This window comes from Lactuca sativa, chromosome 9 (genome assembly GCF_002870075.4).
Source record: "Lactuca sativa cultivar Salinas chromosome 9, Lsat_Salinas_v11, whole genome shotgun sequence".
Lineage (NCBI taxonomy): Eukaryota > Viridiplantae > Streptophyta > Magnoliopsida > Asterales > Asteraceae > Lactuca > Lactuca sativa.
The window spans coordinates 196,192,637-196,217,078 of record NC_056631.2 but is presented as its reverse complement, the minus strand read 5'-3'; the positions used below and the strand labels follow the sequence as shown (position 1 = coordinate 196,217,078).

The 24,442-nt window shown below is 38.8% G+C and overlaps 1 protein-coding gene across 2 annotated transcripts; it reads left to right on the top strand.

Annotated features, from left to right (window-relative positions):
• Positions 1-513: 513 nt before the first annotated feature.
• Positions 514-3,491, top strand: LOC111905655 (L-ascorbate oxidase homolog). Of its 2 annotated transcripts, none has more exons than XM_023901347.3 (9): positions 514-668; positions 749-902; positions 994-1,103; positions 1,377-1,647; positions 1,765-1,867; positions 1,967-2,312; positions 2,403-2,765; positions 2,862-2,940; positions 3,117-3,491. In XM_023901347.3, exons 2-9 carry the CDS (start codon positions 765-767, stop codon positions 3,318-3,320), a joined length of 1,614 nt encoding a protein of 537 aa, XP_023757115.3. In that variant the 5' UTR covers positions 514-668; positions 749-764; the 3' UTR covers positions 3,321-3,491. The 2 variants fall into 2 exon arrangements, with proteins under 2 accessions (XP_023757115.3, XP_023757116.1); XM_023901348.3 differs by having other exon boundaries at positions 541-673.
• Positions 3,492-24,442: the final 20,951 nt, after the last annotated feature.

Below are 24,442 nucleotides of genomic sequence, written 5' to 3'. Positions count from 1 at the left end.
TAATGATCAAATATGTACGCATCAAAATATATATTATTTTTTAAGTCATTATCCCTGTTGTGATAGATTATTGCTACAGTCCTTAAACTATGTTGGTTCAGATATTATTATCATACATAATTTTTTCGAATATTTTTTTTTTAATCTATTAATTAATTTTACATAAATTTTAGAAAGCTTGTAGTTTGTCTTTTTTTTTTTATCTTAAAATAATAATAATAATAATAATAATAGGGATTTTCTAATATGTGTCCTAAGACATATATAAGAAGTATTAATTAATCATAATTATTACTATAATTAAACGTTAAACACATTAATTATAAAAAATATTACCATAATTAAATATAAATTTCATTAATAATCTTAATAATTAATGCATTTCCTTAGGAAACATATTAAACAATCCCATAATAATAATAATAATAAATCTTCGAAGTTTTAATATGAACTTTTTTTACGCGCCATTCCGTTGTACTGATTGAGGATTACAGCCAAGCATGTTAGTAGGCAGGACTGAAATTAATGAGTCGGTCCTTTCATTCCTCATCCCAACCCCTTTAAGAAAATAAATTCCAAAAAGCAACAAAGCAGAAAAATATATTTAAAAAAAAAAAAAAAAAATCAAAGAAGAAGAATAAGGCCAGAGGAGATTGTTTGTTGTCCATGTTAAGTAAAGCCATCTTTTTTCTGCATATGTATATAGATACACATAGATCTGTATCTCACTTTTCTCATTTCACTACAGAAAAACGGTGGACCAGATGACCCAAGCGTCGCCGTTTTTGGTGTCGGTGATTCTTCTTCTTCTGTTTCAGTTCATCAATGGCGAAGACCCATACAGGTTCTTCACTTGGAATGTCACTTATGGTGATATTTACCCTCTTGGAGTCAAACAACAGGTTCCTTTTTTTCTTCTTTTTCAAGAAATCTCGCTTCCATTGATGAAGAAGTAAATATTAAAGAAGAAGAAATATCGATTTGTCTGTGCAGGGGATATTGATAAATGGACAGTTTCCAGGGCCTCAAATTGATTCTGTAACAAATGATAACTTGATCATCAACGTTTTCAATAGCTTGGATGAACCGTTTCTTCTTTCTTGGTTAGTTCTTCAATTTTCTCTGTGTGAAATTATGACTTTTTTTCGTTGGGAGTTGCAGGTTGTTCTTAAATTTTCAGCATGCTTTAGCGACTTGTACTCATACATATTGTTCTTGGTTTTTGAGTTCTTAACTATGCTATAATGACTTGTACTTTATTAGATTAAATCGCTTTTTTAATGACTTTGGGACTTGCAAATTCGTCTTCATATTCAACGTGCTTAATGACTTGTACTTAATTTTGCATCTTCGTGCTTTACTGACTTGTACTTTAGGAATGGGATTATGCAACGGAGAAACTCTTGGCAAGACGGCGTTTTCGGTACAAACTGCCCGATCCCGCCGGGGGGAAACTTCACTTACAATCTTCAAGTGAAAGATCAGATCGGTAGCTTCTTTTACTTCCCTTCACTTGCTTTCCACAAGGCTGCCGGAGGCTATGGTGGCATCAAAGTCGCTAGTCGCTCAGTTATTCCAGTTCCCTTCTCACCACCCGCCGGAGATTACACTGTACTCGCCGGAGACTGGTTCAAGCAAAATCACACGGTGAGTGAGTCGTAGTCTTTGATTCTTTTCAGATTTCAGCGTGTAGACGTGTAGTCCAACTGTTTGATGAGATGCCTAGCTGAAAGTAGATCGTTTTTTTTTTCTTGAATGTAACAGGATCTAAAAGCAATTCTGGACAACGGGCATGATCTTCCGTTCCCAGATGGCCTTCTAATCAACGGACGTGGATCAAATGGCTTTACATTTAACGTTGATCAAGGTTCGTACTTTGTAAAGTTCAAATCTTGAATCACTCATGGTGTTAATAATCAAACATCCAACAAGATTGATGATTTTTTCGTTTAAACTATTTTTACAGGTAAAACTTACAGATTCAGGGTATCAAACGTTGGTCTAACAACTTCAATAAACTTCAGAATCCAAGGTCATAAGCTAATTCTAGTTGAAGTAGAAGGAACTCATTCACTACAAAACACATATGATTCAATCGACATCCATTTGGGTCAATCTTACTCCATATTAGTCACTACCGACCAACCTCCTAAAGATTACTACATTATTGTCTCAACCCGATTCACCACACCAGTCCTCACAACCACATCGGCTCTACACTACAGCAACGCAGTCAGTGGTCTCGATGACACACCTCCCGGTGGACCCACAACTGAAATCGACTGGTCACTCAACCAAGCAAGATCACTCAGGTAATTCAAAACGCCTCACACACCAACTGTTCGATGAAATGCCTCAATGAACTTAACACTCACATACATGTCTTTTTCGTGTTGAAATAGGCGAAATTTGACTGCAAGTGGACCAAGGCCAAACCCACAGGGGTCTTATCACTACGGATTGATCAACACTACTCGGACTATTAGGGTTGTGAATTCTGCACCGGTTGTTGGTGGGAAGCAGAGATATGCGGTTAATGGTGTCTCGTTTGTTTTACCGGATACACCTCTTAAGCTTGCTGATTATTTCAAGATTTCGGGTGTTTTTAGTCTTGGTAGCATTCAGGATGGCCCGAGTGGTGGTGTGAACCTGCAAACCGCCGTAATGGCGGCGGATTTTAGAGGGTATGTGGAGGTTGTGTTTGAGAATCCGGAAGATTCCGTACAATCTTGGCATGTTGATGGCCACCATTTCTTTGTTGTCGGGTAATATTTTATTCTTCAAAACTCACATGACAGAACAGAACAGGTTGTACTGTGTTTTTGATAGCCAAATAACTTGTTACATTGTGACAATAACAGGATGGATGGAGGGCAATGGTCAGAAGCAAGCCGGACTGGCTACAATTTACGCGACACAATTTCACGTGTTACCGTGCAGGTACAATCTTTTATCTGTCAGCAGCTGCGATGTGGGAGTTCTAATTCCAACGTGGATTGGGCTCTTTGTGGGCACTGTGCTTGTTGTGTATCTGATTTACATCTCACATGATGCTTCTGATACACAGTGTGGTCCAGTTTAAGGGGTTGTTGAAAATTTGGTGTTTTGGTTTTCAGGTATACCCGAAGTCATGGACTGCGGTTTACATGCCGTTGGATAACGTGGGAATGTGGAATGTGCGGTCCGAGAATTGGGCTCGACAGTATTTAGGTCAACAGTTTTATCTTCGAGTTTACTCGCCGGCTAATTCTTGGAGAGATGAGGCTCCGATTCCAAATAATGTTATTCTTTGTGGGCGGGCGGTTGGACATCAACCTTAAAATTTGCTATGAAGTATGCATTTGTTTAGGAGTAATGAAAGAGAGGCTGTTTACGAGGTTATATACAAAAGAAATTTCGAATTAGTACAAACATATTTTCTTTGAATTAAATGTGGTTGATTTGGTTGTAGCAAATGGTTCAATATATTTTATTTTGGGGTTATGGAATTACATTTATAGTGCAAAAAGCAAATGGTAATCTATATGTATGTTGTATTTATTATAAACTCGAGCAAGGTATCCGAATAAAAGGTCACAAACATTGAGATTGATGAACTCCAGCAAAGGATCATAAAATTGGCCAAAAAGTGCAAACCCCAAACAAGAAGCAGTAACCTTACCACGTAGTAATTAACTACCGGCGACAACTGGCGTAATCGGTCGTCCAAATGACTATAAACAATGTAGCGATAAATTTATGAGGAAGTAGTGTGGATGTATATTTACCACAGTTTTTACGCATGGTCAATGTGTTTCACCTTCCCTAGTAAGAAGAAAATGTTTACACTAACACTACCACAATTTAATAAAAACAAGTTAAGGGAGGTAAGAAGTAGGCAGATGATGATGGTGATGGTAGAGAAACAACTTTTGACAATGACATCCTGCATAGAAAGATAGAAAATAAATGTTGTGAGTAAGTGTCCACATCGAATAATCCCGTGCAGTACGAAATGTTAGTCCATGATAGAAATAATAAAAAAAAAATAGATAAAAAGTAGTTTGTCTCTAAGAATATCAAAAAGTCTTGTGGGATCCCGAATCCGTGGGGCCCCGATCCCATACGGGGAATATTTGTTAAAAAAAATTGGGGGCGGAGACAAGGGTAAGCCCCCCCGGTAACATCCAAAAAATTCTTGAAAAATTAAAACTTTTAAAATCAATCCATTAGTTTTCAGAACATGTTTAATATTAGAGTTTTCCCCAAAATTATAAATCCAAAAACACGAGGAGGTGCATGATCATGCATTCGTCTTCCCGCGATCATTTGAGATACCTGAAATATAACTCAAAACTGTAAGCCCAAAGATTAATGAGTTTCCCACAAGGTACCAACACACAAACTAATAACACATATACAATAACAGCATATTATGGGTCCAATCAACCATCGGGTTGGAATGCCAACATACTATGGGTCAAACCCTTGACTATTCGAGACAAATCTGACAATCTCACCCCAGATCCTCTCTTTCTTCCAATTCTCTTCCCGAACACCGTCGGCCTGAGCCTCCCTGATCAATCCCAAAAGTGGGGAACCCATTGATATCCTCATACACGACACCCCAACTAAAGACACATCCGACTTGCGGCTCAAAGCATCAGCCACTACATTCACTTTACGCGGATGGTAAATGATCTTGCAGTCATAATCCTTGACTACGTCCAGCCACCTATGTTGCCTCATGTTCAGGTTTGGCTGATTCATAATATGCCTCAGACTCTTGTGATCCGTGTAGATAGTACAACGGACCCCATATAGATAGTTTCTACAAATCTTGAGGGCAAAAATCGTTGCCCCCAACTCCAGGTCTTGAGTGAGATATCACGTCTCGTGCGGCTTCAGCTTCCGCGAAGCATAAGAAATCACACATCCCCACTACATGAGGATTGCCCCCAAACCGGTGATGGATGCATCACAGAACACCATAAAGTCCTTAGTCCCCTCCGAGAGGGTCAATAACGGGGCCTCGCATAATTTCTACCAAAGAGTCTCAAATGTTGACTGCTGCTCAGGGCCCCATCGGAAATTGTCACACCCTAAAACCATGAACGACGGAAACGTTCTGGGGCGGAGGACGTCATGTACAGTATCACAACAATGAAAAGTAGTAAACAAGCAACAACATCATCCATTGCATTAATAATATAATTTTAATACAAGTGTGTTCTGTTAAATTATGATAAACACTAAAGCATAAATCAAAATGAAAGATGCGTCTTGTACGAGCACCATCTTCTCTGAACCTTGCATCGGTACCTGTCTATGGTTGACCCGAGGATACAAGTTATTTTGAAAGAGAGTATCAGCTTTAAATCTGGTGAGATCATAAGTATTTTAGTGTCTTAATTTGTATGTAAGTATTAGTACGTATATGAAATGTAAGCATTTGTATGTATATGAACTGTAAGTATGAAAATGTTTTGTACATCCTAGAAAACCATATGTTTCTTACTAAAAGTATCCTTCTACCAAGGCATCTAGTATCCGTATGTGTGTCTCTTGTAAGAGTGTGTATTTTCCCAAATCTGACTATCATTAATCAAAAATATAGTTTCTACATTACCATGCATCGTGTGAATATTCACGAGGTGAATGTAATGGGAAAATGAAATAGTACTATGGTGTAGTATCAAACTACAACCGTACTAATTACCTTAAGTCTATGGTAATTTTATAAGTATTGTAGTATTTGTAATAAGTGACTACTTCTGTACTAGTATTTCCTTATTTGAGGGATAAGGCATAATGTGATGGCTAGATCCCAGGCTAGACGCTCCCCTGTCAAAGGGATTTTGGGACCCATACACGACCCCTGCATATCTGCAAGCCGTGAACATCCACATTACTATGATCACTTATACCCAATATAACTATCACAATGCGTTGTGATTCATTGGTATAGTTAGATCCTGAAATCATTCCATGCTATAGCACCTAGTGAAGTCTGTTCTATTATCGTATATGTAAACGCACTCATGTAAATGTATCTATGTAAACGTACTCATGTAAGCGTAATCATGTAATAGTATAGTAGAGTACTGTAATGTTCTGCGTGTGCTAGTTGTACCGTGTGTTCTCTCTATCTAGCATGTATGTTTGTTTCTCATCATTATGTATTATGTTTGTTTCTCATCACTATGTATTATGTTTGTTTCTCTTCACTATGTATTATGTTTGTTTCTCATCACTATGTATTATGTTTGTTTCTCTTCACTATGTATTATGTTTGTTTCTCATCACTAGTATTATGTTTGTTTCTCTTCACTATGTATTATGTTTGTTTCTCATCACTAGTATTATGTTTGTTTCTCTTCACTATGTATTATGTTTGTTTCTCATCACTATGTATTATGTTTGTTTCTCTTCACTATGTATTATGTTTGTTTCTCATCACTATGTATTATGTTTGTTTCTCTTCACTATGTATTATGACTCATGTATGAACTGACTCTTTGTATGATTCATTGTTCTAGTATTAGTATTAGTATCTTCCTAAACCACCCATATGGTAGCTTACTAGTAATATAACTGGTACGTATGAACATTGAAGTATACCCTTGCTACCCAAGGGTATTGAACTGAATGGAAGAACCTTTATGACTATATATGTACACATGATATATAACTAATATTTAAACGACCTTCGGACGGGTACCCGATATCCTACCAGACCACATCTCAAGCGCGAAAAGGAAATAGGGCGGGCGGCCTTCCTAAGCCTTTTAAACATTGCTTATATAACTATACATATATGGACATGCAATTGATAATAATTATAACAGAGCTTAAGTAAAAGTATTTGATAAGTAAAAGAGTTTGTAAAACAGTTTGAAGCAAAGCAGTTTGATAAACAGTTTGAATAGTAAGAAAATCATTGGTTTTGTAGTTATTAATCACATGTGATTGATGTAATAACTATAAGTATTCAACTTCTATCCCCCCCTAAAAGCATTTAAAACATTTAAAAGTATTTCAAAAGTTAGTTAAAGGGGTATGAACTCACTTGTAGTGAGTGGATTGGATTGAAGTGTCGGATATTGTGCTAGGTGACAAATGGAGACTTGTACACACGCACGAGCCTAGTTATCATATAATGAACATCTATATAACTAATTAGCCAATTTATAACTAATAAATTAAGTTGGGGCACTCTAGAACATGAAAACACTTTGTTTCAAGTGTTAAAGATCACAAGGGTTGCATCCAAGTGTTTGTAGGGCAAAGCTAGAGTGTTTGGAGTTCAAGGGTAACTCCTTTGGAATTTACGGTTTTAATGACCATTACCCAAGGAGTTTATGGCAGTAAACTCAAGGTTTTACGGTCGTAAACTCTACATTTTATGACCATATGGCAGTAAACTCAAGGTTTTACGGTCGTAAACTCTACTTGGTGGTTAGGCCTTTGGAAAGATCTAGGGCACCATTTCACTCCTAAATGGAGTTTACGGTCCCTTTACCATTTTCCTTTGAGTTTACTACCTTAAACTCATGAGTTTACTACCTTAAACTCATAAGTTTATGGTATTTGGGGGTTTTCAAGTCCTTAGCTCAATCATGGCAATAGTCTAGGTTAGATTTAGACATAAGGAATAACTATGGGACTTTTATACACCTTTTGGGGTGTTTACGGTTTTGGGAGATCCCCAAACCGTAAACACATAAAATTGTAAGGTTTTGGTGCTTTTTGTGTGATAAACTCATCAAGGATGAATCTAGACAAGTCCCTAAGGTATTGTGAAGCATCTAGGCACCCTAAGGCACCACTTTGCACTTTATTTGGTGCTTACGGTTTTGGTAGCCTCCCAAAACCATGAACACCTTGTTCTTGGTGTTCTTGGGACATTTCCTTGGTATTAATATGTATAGCAAGCTTTAAATGACTCATGGATTGAAGTACTTACTTTGTGGAAGCTTGTAATGAACTAAAAGTCCAAGAACACTAGTATGTGTTCTTGGTGTTTTGGAAAACTAGTCAAAACACATAAATGGATGGATTAAAGGATGTATAATCACTAGATGTTATGTTATATCAACTAATCAAGTCGAGAAACACTTATGTTTTCGGGAAATCGGGCGAAAACCGGGATGATACTTGAGAGAGTTTGGAGTTTACTCTTTTAGGGTGGAAATGAGAAGTGTGGTAATTTGGGGAGTAAACTCATGTTTAAGCATGATTTTACGTTTTTGGGAAGATTTTTCGGCCCAAACATAAAAGTTTGGCTGTGAACTTCTAAGACACAAGGCGTTTGCGGTTTTGAAATTTCAAGACTCGAGACGACACTTCCTTTCACCCGTTCGTTTAAAGAATAATATTAAAATAATTAAACGAACTTTAAATTTGCTAAAAATAAATAATAATGTAATTGACCTATAAATCGAAGTGATTGACTTTTAGGGTTTGACCGAATGAAAATTTCGAGTTGTCACATAAATCCACCCCCTTCCTCGTCCGACGAGTGAGGGGTACCGCAATCTTGGAGAATCCTGAATAAATCTCCAATAGTACCCTATCAAACCCAAGAAACTCCTGATATATTAGGGAGATTTTAGAACCTCCCACTGCATCACGGCCTCGATCTTGGCCGGATCGACCAAAATCACATCCTGGTTAACGAGGTGCCCAAGGTATTGGACCTCTTGTAACCAAAAAACACACTTCGAGAACTTAGCATAAAGCCATTCTCGCCTCAAAACCCCCAGAAGCTCGTGAAGATGCCCCGCATGCTGCTCTCTGGTCTTGGAATACACTAAGATATCATCAATAAACACAATAACAGAACGATCGGGCATCGGCTGGCATACCCGATTCATCAAATTCATGAACATCGCAGGCGCATTGGTGAGCACAAATGGCATTATCACGAACTCGTAATGCCCATAACGAGTTTGAAACGCGGTCTTCTCCACGTCCTCCTATTTTACTCTAACCTAATGATACCCAGACCTTAAATCTATCTTGGAGAACCAAGATGCACCCTGAAACTAATCGAAGAGGTCATCAATCCGCGGAAGGGGATAACGGTTCTTCACTGTTAACTTGTTCAACTCCCGTTAATCAATGCACATCTGGTGTGAACCATCATTCTTCTTGACGAACAGTATCAGTGCTCCCCACGGAAAACTGTTCGGTCTGATGAACTGCTTGCCTAACAGCTCCTGCAGGTGAGATGACAACTCCTACATCTCAGGCGGTGCCAAGCGGAACGGAGCGTTGGCGATCGGGGCCGCACAAGGCACAAGGTCAATCCTAAACTCAACCTGCCTCTTGGGAGGCACACCGAGCAACTCCTCCGTAAATGCATTTGCAAACTCCCTGACAACCGGTACCTCTGAATCTGAAGCTTGATCCCCCAACTCGCTTTTCCACTACATAAGCCAAGTAGCCCACACACCCATGTTGGATATACTACCGAGCCCTAGATGTTAAACAAAACCCTAAACCCATATTGGTGCCCTCTCCATAGATAACTAGTTCTCCCCTACTTGGGGTTCAAACTACCACGCGCTGGCCCTCACAATCAATCATAGCCCCGAATCGGCTCAGCCAATCCATACTCAAAATCACGCAAACATCCCCCATGGGAATATGGATCAATGCGATCGAATAAGGTACCCCCGAAGATCTCCATTACACAACCTTGATACACTGATGACACATAAACCCCGTGTTTGTTGACGATAGAAACCCGCAACGGACACTCTAACTCCCCAATAGGCATATTAAACCCTCTACTGAACGAACGAGATACAAAGAACCAACTCGCACCCGAGTCAAACAACACAAGAGCAGTCAAAGAGTTTACTAGGAATATACCTAACATAGGCATATATATATATATATATATATATATATATATATATATATATATATATATATATATATATATAAGCATAACACAAAACATAATCAACAACATAATGGATAGAAACATACCAGTCACAACTTAGGATGATATTTAGAACCGGAAAACTAGACTAAAATAAGAATTATAATTGTTAGAACTGGAATATATAGAACCGGTTTCGGTTCCGGGTTTAAAAATTGGCTTTATCCTGGTTCCGGGTAATCCGGGTTTGGGTCCATCGTGTCCGGGTAAACCGGGTCTAAAAACCGGAACCGGTGCTAGGAATCGAAACCACTTTTAGGGTTGGAACCGGTTTTTGTGAAACGTTTAAAAGATGCATATCTCAGTTGTTTCAACTCCGATTGACATGCGGTTTTGTCCAATGTGTAGTTTACAGTTTGTACATGATTTTAGACTATAAATTTTTCATTTTCAGTTTTATATTCATTGACTTACAGTGCCCCAAAGTCGAGATATCAAAGCTGAAAGTTTTTAGTTTTTCAGTGTTTTTGTATTCTGTGAAAGTATTAAAACATGCATATCTAATTCGTTTGAAGTTGGATTGACATGTGGTTTTTTCCAACTTGTAGTTTAGAGTTTGTACATGAGTTTAGGATATAATTTTGTCATTTTTGGTTTAATATTCAATGATTTACAGTCCCCCGAAGTCGGGATATCAAAACAGAAAATTTTCAACTTTTCAACTATTTGTTTTTGTATTTTGTATTCTGTGAAAATGTTAACACATGCATATATCATTTGTTTAAAGTCAGATTGACATGTAGTTTTTTCCAGGGTGTAGTGTAGAGTTAGTACATGATTTTAGACTATAATCTTGCAAATTTTGGTTTCATATTCAATGAGTTACAATCCCCTAAAGTCGGGATATCAATATGAAAATTTTCAAAGTTCAACTCACTAAGTAGTAATTAATTGCCAAAAAATTCTGGTTTTTCCGGGTTTTCCGGTTCTAAACTCACTTTATTCAGGTCCAACCTACCCACTTTGATGTTTCTGGGCTTTCCGATTCAAGACTCATTTTACCTGGTACCGTACCCAGAACCGGTTCCTATATACCGGTCTGGTTTCTGATTCTACAAAATTTCGTTAACTGGTTTCGGGTTTTCTAGGTTTGTGTCCATCTGGTCCGGGTTTGGACCCACTTTCATCCCTAGTCACAACATTTGAGCTGCTATGGCCTCCTCAGCGGTGATCTGGAAAGCGCGACCTCGAGCCCTCGGGGGCTCCACCCTTCCCTGACTCCCATCAGTGATCCTCAAAGTAGTCAGTGTTGGAGCCTGCGCCGGCCTGGCAGCAAGCAAGGGACACAAGGCCTTCATATGTCCCACCTGATCACAATGATAACAAAGTCTGATTCCAGGAGCTTAAGCCAGTTGTTGGTAATCCCTTGCAATTTGACCCTACTTGCGACATTTGTGGCACCCCGAAGAAGATCGACAGGCTCCATCATGCACCTTACTGTAATTCCCACAAGTATAGCCCCTCTGACTCCCCGACCTAGAATCAGCGGTCCTAAACTGCTTCGGCGTAGGCTGCGATTGCGTCGGGGCCGGTCCATGCTCCTTCGTCTGCAACTCAATCTCAATCTCACGCCGCCTGGTGGCTTCCTACAACTCCAACAAAGAACGATAGTGCATGGTGGATACGAACTGTCTGATCTTCTTGAGCATGCTCAAGTAATGGGTCATTTAAGCCTACTTAGAGGCGGAAAACTCGGGACAAAACATGGCCCACTCCGTGAACATCTTGGTGATCTCTGCCACCGACTCTGTACTCTGCCTCAAATCCAGGTACTCCAGGGTCAAGCTCTCACGCTCCACTAGTGGCACATATCTGGAGCGGAACATCTCCAAGAACTGATTTGATGACACAGTAGCTATCTGCTCAGAAGCAAACGAACTAGTAGCAAATCTACACCAATCCTTTGCTCCGGACCTCAGAAGGTTCATAGTGCACTTGACCTTCTAGTCAGTTAGGCAAGAGCATGTGAAGAAGCACCTCTCAACATCAGACAACTATCTCATGGCTATGATCGAGTCCTGAACTTCTGTAACGCCCGTGTTTCTAGGCTTGTCATTAATAGCAATGTAATAGTCTAGGTTAACCTTTGTAACCCATTTTGAAATAATAAGAATGTATTATTTGAGTATTATGTGTTTTGTGCTTAATTGTGTGACTTAAATGAATTAAGGAAAAAAATATGAGTTAAAATGACATATTAGATAAGCCCGATATCAATACATGAAGATGTAGTGGTCGTAACGAGCTTTCCGAATATATATATAGAATGCCGAAATCCGAGTTATAACGAAGAAGTTATGACCTGTCGAAGTTTCGCGACAGAACCGGTACGTCACAGCGCGACGTAAATAGTGAATTTACGATAGAGCGATATTTAGCCTTAGTAATGTAAACGAAAGTCGTAGAATACGTTAAACTAAGAGCGTGCATAAAAAGAACGCCCAAATCTGACTTCGTATGAGGAAGTTATGATTTTTCAAAGTTTTGACTTAGCGATATGCAGGTCGAATACTCGATTTGAGATCGAGCGGCTTTTAGCTGACACAATCTCAAACGAGAATCGAAGATCTCATCGATAGTAGTCAAACGGTAAAAAGACAGACAAAAACGGACGTCGGATGAAGAAGTTATGAATTTATAACTGAGTTTTCTTGTCCCGGCCTACTAAAAATAAATAATAAAAATAAATTCAAAATTAGCCGACGATGTCTAAACAAAAGTTGTAGAGCGTACTCTCACCTACGCGTGGATATAAACAACGTCGAAAACGGAGTTCGTATGAGGAAGAGATGAATTTTTGAAGTTTATTAAATAATTAAAATATTAAATTTAATTATAAATTTCGATATTATCCAAAAGGGGGGAGTCAACGACCTTATCCAGGTTACGCCCAACGTAATCCTTCTTCCAGCACCCTATAAATAGATGTTGAGGGCTGCCGAGTTTTGGTGCTCCATTCTTCCCTTTCTCTCGCGTTTTTACCTCGTTTTGCGTGCAAGAAATACCCCGAAGCCCCGGTATCAACCCCGAGACCTGAAGCAAGTCCCGAAGCCCTGAAGATCCCGAGAAGTGCAATTCTCGAGCCGAAGCTCTGCCCGCGAGAAGCCAATTTTTGTGAAGATCTACCAGATCTACCGAAGAATACTACTTCTACAAGCCGTAGCGTTGTCCGATCATCTTCGGATCAAGTGAGTGTGTAGTTACTTTCTTCTAACGCATAACTATGAAGTATTTTATATAAAATACGTGTTATGTGTATATTTTATTGTTATATGTGTGAATGTATATTCACTTTCTTCTATCTCATAAATATGATTTGTTCTCTATGAAATACGTGTTATGTGTATGTGTCCCATCTGTTGTTTGGAATATGTATTGAATGAGAATGCTATACATGTTTTAAACTATGTATAAAAATATATTTTTGTATCTACTAATATGTTGGGTAGAACATGGGTAGATAGTTGATGTTGATGGGTTTTAGCCATATGAACATTCCTATGTGCACATGCAAACCCTAATGCTTGGATCTAGGTTTCTCTAATTAAACATGCTTTGAATCCAAGACTTCTAATGGCTAATTAGGCATAAGAACAATACAAAATCAGATCTAGAAGTTTAACTTTGAATCTCTTGTTTGATCTTGTTGTCTTGGAGCTCTAGAGTCACAATTGTCACTCCTCTAATGGCTTACAAACACCAACTAGCAAGGAGGATGGTTTGAGAGAGAGGAGAGGAATTAGAAATCGGCCAGGGTTTCTTTGCTTTAGCAAAGGTGCCGATTTCCCTTGCCCTAGGGGTCTATTTATACTTGTAAGGCTCCTAGGGTTTCACCCTTAAACCCTAGTTGGATAATCTTTCCTTAAAGCAATCCTAATCCTTACCTAAGATAGCCTTGGACGAATTTGAGGCTATCCCAAGCCCTAGAATTCGTCCATCCTCTATCCAAGAAGGATCTACAGCCAAAAGTGTAACTATCAAACAATTGACAGTTTATACCCTCTTATTTAATTAATCTCTTTAAGTCACTAAATTAATACTAATTAATCTATGACTTATATCAATCAAATAACAATATTATTATTCCTTATATTACTCTCATAATATATTAATAATATTTATTCTCTCATAATAAAACATCCTATCAAGTTGCTATGGTGAAGGCAACCCAAAATGACCATGCACAATCGGGTCAAATACTTGCCTAATATAGTTGCAGCCTTAGACACTATTCTAACAGTCTCCCACTTGGATAAGTCTAGTAACTATATGCACAAGTACAATTTGATTCGCAATCGTAGCTCTCAAAGACGTTGTTAAACTCTGATCTAATCAATCTTGTCCTTTAGATAAGGGAGCGTACAGTCCTCTGTTAGATATCATGCTGACAGTTCTATGGAATGATTAGTCAAGCATTTAGGTTTCTCGATCTCTAATTTATTCGACATAGAACTTAATCGAACACATCAATTCAGTTCTGACCGGGCCCGGCACATAAGTCAAATCAAATCATCGAGCGGCCGAGATATCGCTTTTACCTTCTTAGGATAAAAGTTACAGATAAACTTCGACTTATATGCATTTACTTATTCATTAATTAACTATACACAACAATGTGTTTTATAACATCGAGTTACCAATGCGTTTTTAACATTATCAATGTACAATCAATTAACAAATAACAAACCATATATCTAGGTTTTAAGACTATATGATATTATCGTCTTGCGATCACCCTTTTATATATCATATTCCCTAAGGTGATTCCAGCAAGCGCGGGTTTGTTCCAATGCTCAAAACCAGTTTATAAGCACTCATGAACGTCGCAACAATCTTTTGCCATGTCTAATACCATTTAGACAATCTACGCACCAATTCACGACAATCTTCATTCATATCTACTTCCAACATATGAACGATTGTGGACAATTTGAATAATTCGATTATTCTTAATAAATTCAATTATTTTGGAAGTCAAAACATGCAAAATGAAACAATAGTTCAACAATTAACATAAGACAGTAACATTACTCATAAATAAAACTCCTTTATTTAATCATCAAATGTTAATTACATTTATCTATTACACGTTTCTACTACTATCTAATCTATGCTAATATCATCCTTCAGCCCAATAGTCCTAGCATGCTGCAAGTGCTTAACCCTACTCAGTCCCTTCGTAAGCGGATCTGTTGGGTTATCTTCTGATGATATCCTCTTCACTACGAGTTGTCCTTCTTCTACACGATGTCCAATAAAGTGATATTTTCTGTCGATATGTCTAGATCTACCATGATCCCTCGGTTCCTTGGTCAAGGCAACCGCTCCTTCATTATCACAGAAAATCTCCATGGGCTCCTTTATGGCAGGTATTACTCCAAGATCACCGATGAAGTTCTTCAGCCATATTGCCTCCTTTGACGCTTCGCTCGCTGCAATGTACTCTGATTCGCACGTTGAATCAGCTACGGTTTCCTGTTTGGAACTTTTCCAAGTCACTGCTCCTCCATTCAGGGTAAAGACCCAGCCCAACTGCGAACGGTAGTTGTCCCTGTCGGTCTGAAAGCTGGCGTCACTATACCCCCGCACCTTCAAGTCATCACTCCCTCCGAGGACTAAGAACCATTCCTTCGTCCTCCGAAGGTACTTAAGGATATTCTTCACTGCAATCCAATGGGCTCTGCCAGGGTTCCCTTGATATCTACTAACCATGCTCAAAGCAAAGGCTACATCAGGGCGAGTACAAGTCATAGCGTACATGATTGAGCCAACTGCGGAAGTGTATGGTACTCGGCTCATTTCTGCTATTTCTACTTCGGTACTCGGACTTTGAGTCTTACTCAACTTGGCATTACTTTGTATCGGTAATTCACCCTTCTTTGAGTTTTCCATACTAAAACGTTTTAGTACCTTCTCTAAGTAAGTGTTCTGACTAAGTCCTATTAGTCTCTTACTTCTCTCTCTTACTATCCTTATTCCCAAAATATAGGAAGCCTCTCTGAGGTCCTTCATAGCGAAGCACTTCCTGAGCCAGGACTTAACCTCCTACAGAGTCAGGATGTCGTTTCCTATGAGTAATATGTCATCAACATATAGAACGAGGAAGCTTACTATACTCCCACTGGCTTTGACATATACACAAGGTTCATCTTCGCTTCGTACAAATCCAAACTCTTTGACTTTCTCATCGAAGCAAAGATTCCATCTGCGAGACGCTTGCTTAAGTCCATAAATGGACTTCTCAAGCTTACACACTCTATTCGGATGCTTCGGATCCACAAACCCCTCTAGCTGAGCCATGTAAACATCCTCAGCCAACTTTCCGTTAAGGAAAGCGGTCTTGACATCCATTTGCCAAATCTCATAATCATGAAATGCAGCAATCGCTAGCATCACTCTAATAGATTTTATCTTCGCAACTGGTGAGAAGGTCTCATCAAAGTCAACTCCGGGAGTTTGAGTAAAGCCCTTCGCGACCAATCGCGCTTTATATGTGTGTATGTTTCCATCCACGTCGGTCTTCTTCTTGAAGATCCATTTGCACCCAACGGTCTTCCGTCCGGGCACATTATCAACCAAATTCCAAACTTGGTTATCATACATGGATTGGATCTCGCTATCCATTGCCTCTTTCCATTTCGTAGACTCCGGGCCTGCCATGGCTTCCTTATAGCTATTAGGTTCATCAAGGTTTATTAGTGTACCATCACTAATATACGTGTCCCCTTCAGTAGTAATATGAAAACCATAAAACTAGGGTTGAACTCTAACTCTTTCAGAACGTCTAAGAGGTAAGGACTCGTCAATCAGTTCAACCGGAGTTTCCTCCTCGGGTTGAGTGCTAGTGGTAGAGGTTCCTTCATCTATCGACTCTTAAATCTCTTCAAGCTCGATTTGCCTCCCACTGTCTCCTTGGCCTATGAGTTCTCGCTCTCGGAAAACTCCTCTCCTCGCAACGAAGACAACATTGTCCTTCGGTCTATAGAAGAGATATCCAAAGGATTTTTGCGGGTAGCCGATGAAAATACATCGCTCACTACGAGGTTCGAGCTTGTCGTGAGTATCTCGTCTTACGAAAGCCTCGCAACCCCAAACCTTGATATGTGCCAATGAGGGAGCTTTCCCTGTCCACATCTCGTGAGGTGTTTTGGCAACCTTCTTAGTAAGGACTTGGTTAAGGATATGGGCAGCAGTCTCTAAGGCATACCCCCAAAAAGAGATAGGTAGTGAAGCACGACTCATCATAGAGCGAACCATGTCCAACAAGGTTCGATTACGCCTTTCTGCCACACCATTCAATTGTGGTGTCCTAGGTGGCGTCAATTGTGAAACTATTCCACACTCCTTGAGATAATCATGGAATTCAAGACTTAGGTACTCTCCTCCTCGATCGGATCGAAGCATCTTGATTTTCCTGCCCAATTGATTCTCCACTTCATTCTTGAACTCTTTGAACTTTTCAAAAGTTTCCGACTTTTGCTTGATTAAATAGATATACCCATATCTACTATAGTCATCGATAAAAGTCACGTAGAAGCGGTTCCCATCCTTCGTGGTTGATCTGAATGGTCCACATACATCGGTATGTATTAGGTCCAATAGACCCTCACCCCTTTCACATGTACTTGTGAAGGGTGACTTGGTCATCTTTCCAAGTAAACAAGACTCGCATGTGTCATCTTCCCTAAGGTCGAATGACTCCAACACTCCATCCTTTTGGAGTTGGGCTATGCGTTTCTTGTTGACATGTCCAAGACGACAATGCCACAAGGATGCTCTATCCATACTATTGGAAGAATCTATGTTCAAAACATCATTTCCTAAGTTATCAACAATCATAACAGTTTCATAAATTCCATTACACGGTATTGCTTCAAAATAAAAGACACCATTTAGATAAGCCAAAATAGAACCATTCTCATTATTAAAAGAAAATCTAAAACCTTGTCTAAATAAACCATGAAATGAAATGATGTTTCTAGCCATTTCTGGCGAATAGCAACAATTGTTTAAATCTAAACTTAAAACATTCCTAAGTATTAAAGAATACACTCCAATCTTGGTCACAGGCGACGATCTTCTGTTCCCCATGATTAGATTTATTCTTCCATCCTCCACATCCCTATTTCTTCTTAGTCCCTGCACATTAGAACAAATGTGGTAACCACAACCGGTATCAAGAACCCAAGAAATAGCATGAGATGAATCGTTAGATTTGATTGTGTATATACCTGCGAAAGACGACTTCATCTTTCCTTCCTTGATGGCTTGTAGGTACTCTGGGCAGCTTCTCTTCCAATGTCCTATCTTGTGGCAGTGGTGGCACTCTTCCTCCTTTGGGTTAGGGCAGGGCTTAGCATGATCAACTTTGGTCCCACTAGAAGAGGCACCATCTCGGGCTTTAACCTTGCGATAGTTCTTAGACGAAGCCTTCCTCTTCTTTCCCTTTCCTTGTCCAATAGCCAAGACAGGAGCAGCGGGTGGATTGGGAGTTGGTGCAACAGACTTGTCCTTGAAGTTGCTCTCAGCGACCCTCAAGAGACCTTGGAGTTTGCTTAGGGTGACCTTGTAACGCCCGCAGATCCGGGCTAGTCAATTTAGAGGCAAAAAGGGTCGAAAACGAATTTTCGATAAATTATTATTTAGAATAAATAATCTTAACCAAGTTTTAGTATATGTTACAAGGTTTTCGTACATATAAAGAACGCCGAAATCCGAGTTATAACGAAGAAGTTATGACCCGCCGAAGTTTTACGGCAAAACCGGCACGGCACCGGGAGACGTAAATAGTGAATTTACGATGGAGGACTTTTTAGCCTTATTGATCTAAACGAAAGTCGTAGAATATGTTAAACCAAGAAAATCCATAAAAAGAACGCCCAAATCTGACTTCGTATGAAGAAGTTATGATTTTTCTAAGATTCGGCTTAGCAGTGCACAGCCCGAAACTCGAATTTTAGTTCAAGCGGTTTTTGGCTTACGCGACCTAAATGAGAGTTGAAAATCTCATTAATAGGAACTCAACGGTAAAAAGATAGACGAAAACAGATTCCGTATGAAGGAGTTACGAATTCTTCGCGGTCATTTAACAGTCTGAACACCTCCTATTGTTAAATTTGAGATCAGTCGGGAATTAGCCGACAGAGTCTAAATGAAAGTTTTAGATCTTGTTTTACCTACGCGTGGAAAAAAAGAACGTCGAAAACGGAGCTCGTATGCGAGAGTTATGATTTTTCTAAGTTTGAAGGCTAATACGCGATAGGGGGTGACGTGGCACCACCAGAATTGGACACGTGACACCACCAGAAGGTTGCCACATGCACCAACTCGGCGAGTAGGTCCTCCTACTCGGCGAGTAGGTCAGTCAACACCCCTATGAATAGAGGTGCCGGGTTCCCTCATTTTTCACACCTTCCCAAACTATTCTTTCTCTCTCTAGACTCTCTCTCTAGCCCCCTAACCCCCCTAAAAGCCTAGGTAAACCCCCTAGCACCCGAAGGAAGCCCCGAGGCTCCAGAAGCCCCGAGAAAAGATCCTTTCGGCTCGGGAACGCTGCTCCAGCGAAGCCCGGTTTTCGAGAAAACCCGCTGTAAGTAAGCTATGCATACGCTATCTTTAGTATAGTTTATGTTTCAATATAGTAATGTTATTAGGACCTTATAATAAGTATTTGGGCTATTATTATGATTTATATTGAGTGTTATTTAACGCTTATATAATAATAATAATAGCTAAACTATTAATTTGTCGCGGTTAACGTCAGACTAAACTCTAGTGGTAATGATACTAGGTTTTGTCGAGGAAGTTGTTTTAAGAGTAACGAAGTGTTGTCCAAGTGCCGAGTCACCACCTTCCCAGGTGAGTGCATAGTCCCTTTCATGAACATGATTTTAATACAAGTATTGATTGAAGTATTAATTATATGTTTATGTGCGAGTTAATTGATGTTGCCTGAAATACATGTTAAAGAACATACCTAATTATATATGATGATTTAGGATGAAGAGTAAACCTAAATTAATTATGAGGAATATTGGGTAGTATTTTCTTACGAGTACGAGTGACTTATACTCTGAGAATAGAACTTTAGTATATGTCATTGATCCGAGAGCATGGATTAGACATAGTCATTGTCCCTAGTCCGAGAGTATGGATTAGGCATAATCATTCATCATTAATTTGAGAGTATGGGTTAGTCATTTGTCCCTAGTCCGAGAGTATGGATTAGGTAAAGTCGTTCATTTCTGATCCGGGAGTATGGATTAGGTAAAACGGCTAATCTTAGGTCCGAGAATATGGATAGTCTCGTTGTGAGGATCGACGAGGTGGGATAAGAGTTGTTTATATATATGGTGAAATGATATATTTTGTGAGTTTAAACTATATATATGGTATAACATTGTGGGATTGAAATCCCTATGTATTCACCAGGTTTCCCAACCTGACCCACTCAGTTTATTTATTTCACAGGTATTATTATGAAGTCACATTACACTGAGAGATTAAGGAGATATAAATCACTAGTGATAATGAATGTAAGTTCTGTTTATGCTTATGTTTCTGTATTGACGATGACATCCCAAATGTTTAAAAATGAATAAAAATACTTTTCTTCGGAAGTGCTTTGATAACGCGATTATCATGTTTTACTGGGAACAAATTCCACAACATTTTTATTAAAAGAGGTACTCTGATTTTTATAAAGCATAAACAAAAATCGGTCTTTTCTGGCCGTGAAAATGGGGATGTCATAGACCTCCTCTTTGTTCATGTGGTAGGTCATCCTAAATTGATTGTAGCTTGGAGGCAAAGAGTGAAGCACCATGTCAATCGCCAAGTCTTCCCCAAAGTCAACATTCAACTTGCGAAGACGGTCGACATACCTTTGCATCTTTTGCAGGTGCACGGTAAGAGACTCTCCATGACCCATCTTAGCGGAAATCATGTTAGTGAAAATCTCATAACGCTCTTGTCTCGCGTTTTGGTGGTATCTCTCCAATAAGTCTTGGTGCATCTCATACGGGTACATGTCCTCATAGGACTTTTGGAATTCGGAGTTCATAGTGGCTATCATGATGCAATGAACCTTCGTTGCATCACGCTCGTGAGTTTCAAAAGCGGTCATTTCAGCCGGAGTAGCGATTTCAGGGTTGATTTTTTCGAGCTTCTCATCGAGGACATACTCCTTATCCTCATAGCGAGCAATAGTGCGAATGTATCTTATCCATTCGCTAAAGTTCGTCCCATCGAAAGTGACCTTTTGACAAAGGCTCATCAATGTGAAAGAACTAGCAGCAGCGTTGTTCGCATTCGACATCTACAAATAGAAAGGACAAAAATAGATTAGAATATGAATCCCTAATTATCACCCAATAAGAAAAATTAGGGCTAGGATCCAACAACAATATTTACATATTAGAAAAAGGATGTCGTAATCTAACATGCAAACAATTTTGAAGGTAAGTGAATGACGATTCACTAATTCTCCACCATGAAAACCTAACTTTAAGTTCTAAATGAATTTAAGAATTCCTAGGTTTAGATGAGATTCATTGAAACATTTCAATGGCATGTTTAAATCTCGATATGCCCCTCTTGTTTGTGACTGGGATACCGAGGATCACAAAGCGGGTGTGAATTACCATGCAAATTCACATGGTGCCTTCATTGTAACGATCACCCATTCGATGTGCCGGTAAACCACACACGCTCCATCAAACTATGATAAACAATGAATCACCCTTTGCCACCTTCGCTTAGAACCAATTAGCGTGCCGGTAAACCACACATGCTCCACTAACTTCTTAGCAAGGTGCAAAGCGCAATTTCATGGGATTGCATCAATTCACTTTTCCTAAAGTAACTAAGATTGGGAAATTTAAAAAAAAAATATGTAGTTACTTTGTATTTCATATTATACTTTTAATGAGAGGATGAGGTTGCCCTATCCTACCCGTTCGGCTAACGACCCTCCACCGATCAAGCAAGCGGTGGGTGTGAGTGTACACCCATTAAGCGTCATTTTATAGGCCGCAACCTTATACCCACCTTATAGATCGGCTTCGTGAATGAGGTCTACTAACGGTAAGACTAGCATTTAAGTTATACATATATATATATATATATATATATATATATATATATATATATATATATTAATCTTGTAATATTATATTAGTATAGAGTTGTATTTTAAACTTGTAAAATTCTAGGGTTTGAAATTTAAATTTTCTAAATTAAAAACTTTTAATCACAAAACATAAATTTCAAAACTTGAGGACAAGTTTTAAACATTTAAAACATGGAGGATCAAATAACAAATAATCTCAATTAACAATTAATTCCATAATTATCCATATTTGATTTATTTAATGATTTCTTGCAAGATAATTACCAATTTAATCAAAATAATTAATTAATTATCACATAAGGAAATTAAATATTTTATTAATTGATAAATCTCTTTAACTAGATCAAGATTAGAGTCATATATATCAAAAAATCGGATTAGGGTTGATCTAATATGATAAAGGCAAGTTTCCATAAGATAAATATCAAAAAAATCCCGAATCTGGCCCTTCCTGACGCTTGGACTCGCCGAGTGCACCATGGGACTCGCCGAGTCAGGCCAACTCGCCGAGTCCACAATGGGACTCACCGAGTCCATGACTCAGAAACACAAAATTCAAATTTTGCAGGTAAGATTCAAACAAACAAGCAACAATTTAATAGAAACCAATCTAGTCTCTGATACCACTGATGGGTTTTAGCCATATGAACATTCCTATGTGCACATGCAAACCCTAATGCTTGGATCTAGGTTTCTCTAATTAAACATGCTTTGAATCCAAGACTTCTAATGGCTAATTAAGCATAAGAACAATACAAAATCAGATCTAGAAGTTTACCTTTGAATCTCTTGTTTGATCTTGTTGTCTTGGAGCTCTAGAGTCACAAATGTCACTCCTCTAATGGCTTACAAACACCAACTAGCAAGGAGGATGATTTGAGAGAGAGGAGAGGGATTAGAAATCGGCCAGGGTTTCTTTGCTTTAGCAGAGGTGCCGATTTCCCTTGCCCTCGGGGTCTATTTATACTTGTAAGGCTCCTAGGGTTTCATCCTTAAACCCTAGTTGGATAATCTTTCCTTAAAGCAATCCTAATCCTTACCTAAGATAGCCTTGGACGAATTTGAGGCTATACCAAGCCCTAGAATCCATCCATCCTCTATCCAAGAAGGATCTACAGCCCAAAGTGTAACTATCAAACAATTGACAGTTTATACCCTCTTATTTAATTAATCTCTTTAAGTCACCAAATTAATACTAATTAATCTGTGACTTATATTAATCAAATAACAATATTATTATTCCTTATATTACTCTCATAATATATTAATAATATTTATTCTCTCATAATAAATCATCCTATCAAGTTGCTATGGTGAAGGCAACCCAAAAGGACCATGCACAATCGGGTCAAATACTTGCCTAATATAGTTGCAGCCTTAGACACTATTCCAATAGATGTGTGATAAACAGATGAGAGGCCTCGATGTTGTTGTTGACCTAGTCATCTAGCGGAGTATGGATGACGACCACAGACTCTTTCTAGATAGTCCAGTGGAACGCTAGCAGGTTCATAATCTGTAGGTGTTGTAAACGATGTGTTCACCGGTGTACTATATCCCCCTCATGGTTGCCTTTAGGACATCTATTGTCAAGGAAACCCCTTTGCAGTAATGTCCATCCCGATGAAAATCCTAGATTAGGTCCCAGGTAATAGATGTTGTTTTAGGGACGTAAAGTGAGGATAACGGGAATGGGTAATCGGGTTATTGTTGGTTGGTGAAATTAAATATAATTATTTATTGTGGGTTGAAACCCCTATATGCTCACCAGGCTCACAAGCCTGACCCACTCAGTTTACTTGTATTACAGGTAGTGGCGCTAGGGCATAAGATGGATGAATCATAAGTTATTTTGTTTATTAGACTAGTTGTTATATGTAACTGTTGTATGGTCTATCTTTTGTTGTTTATGGTTTTGTGTCTGTATCGGAACATGACATCCCGAGTTTTGAGTATATAATGAAAATACATTTCTTTATGAAATGTTTTGGTAAATATTATTTTTATCATATTTTGTTTTTGGGAACAAATTCCGCAACTCTTTTAAATCAATGAATTTACTCTGAAGTTATTTTAAAAGCATAAATGAAACCGATCTTTTCTGGCCGTGATTTTGAAATGTCACAACTTCATCAAAATTCGGTGGCTTCGTATTATCGAATTACAAATACTGAAAAAATCAACCAGTACCAACCCCTACAGTTGCAACAGCTGCAGAGGCTGCAACAGCAATAGCCTCAGCAATGGTTGCGTATCTGTCATCAAAGAACTCCATCATCACGGTCTTGAGAGACCCAAAAATCTCCAGTATCTACCCCCAAACAATAGACACAACCTCTTCATGGATAATCTCTCTGATACGATCCTCTGTCACTACTGGC

What these genes read in the sequence shown, in the direction of transcription:
- LOC111905655 (XM_023901347.3), top strand. Translation starts at nt 765, where the DNA reads ATGACCCAAGCGTCGCCGTTTTTGGTGTCGGTGATTCTTCTTCTTCTG. An exon ending in GAACCGTTTCTTCTTTCTTG is followed by an intron (nt 1,104 to 1,376) that starts GTTAGTTCTTCA and finishes CTTGTACTTTAG; the next exon opens with GAATGGGATTATGCAACGGA. An exon ending in AACCAAGCAAGATCACTCAG is followed by an intron (nt 2,313 to 2,402) that starts GTAATTCAAAAC and finishes GTGTTGAAATAG; the next exon opens with GCGAAATTTGACTGCAAGTG.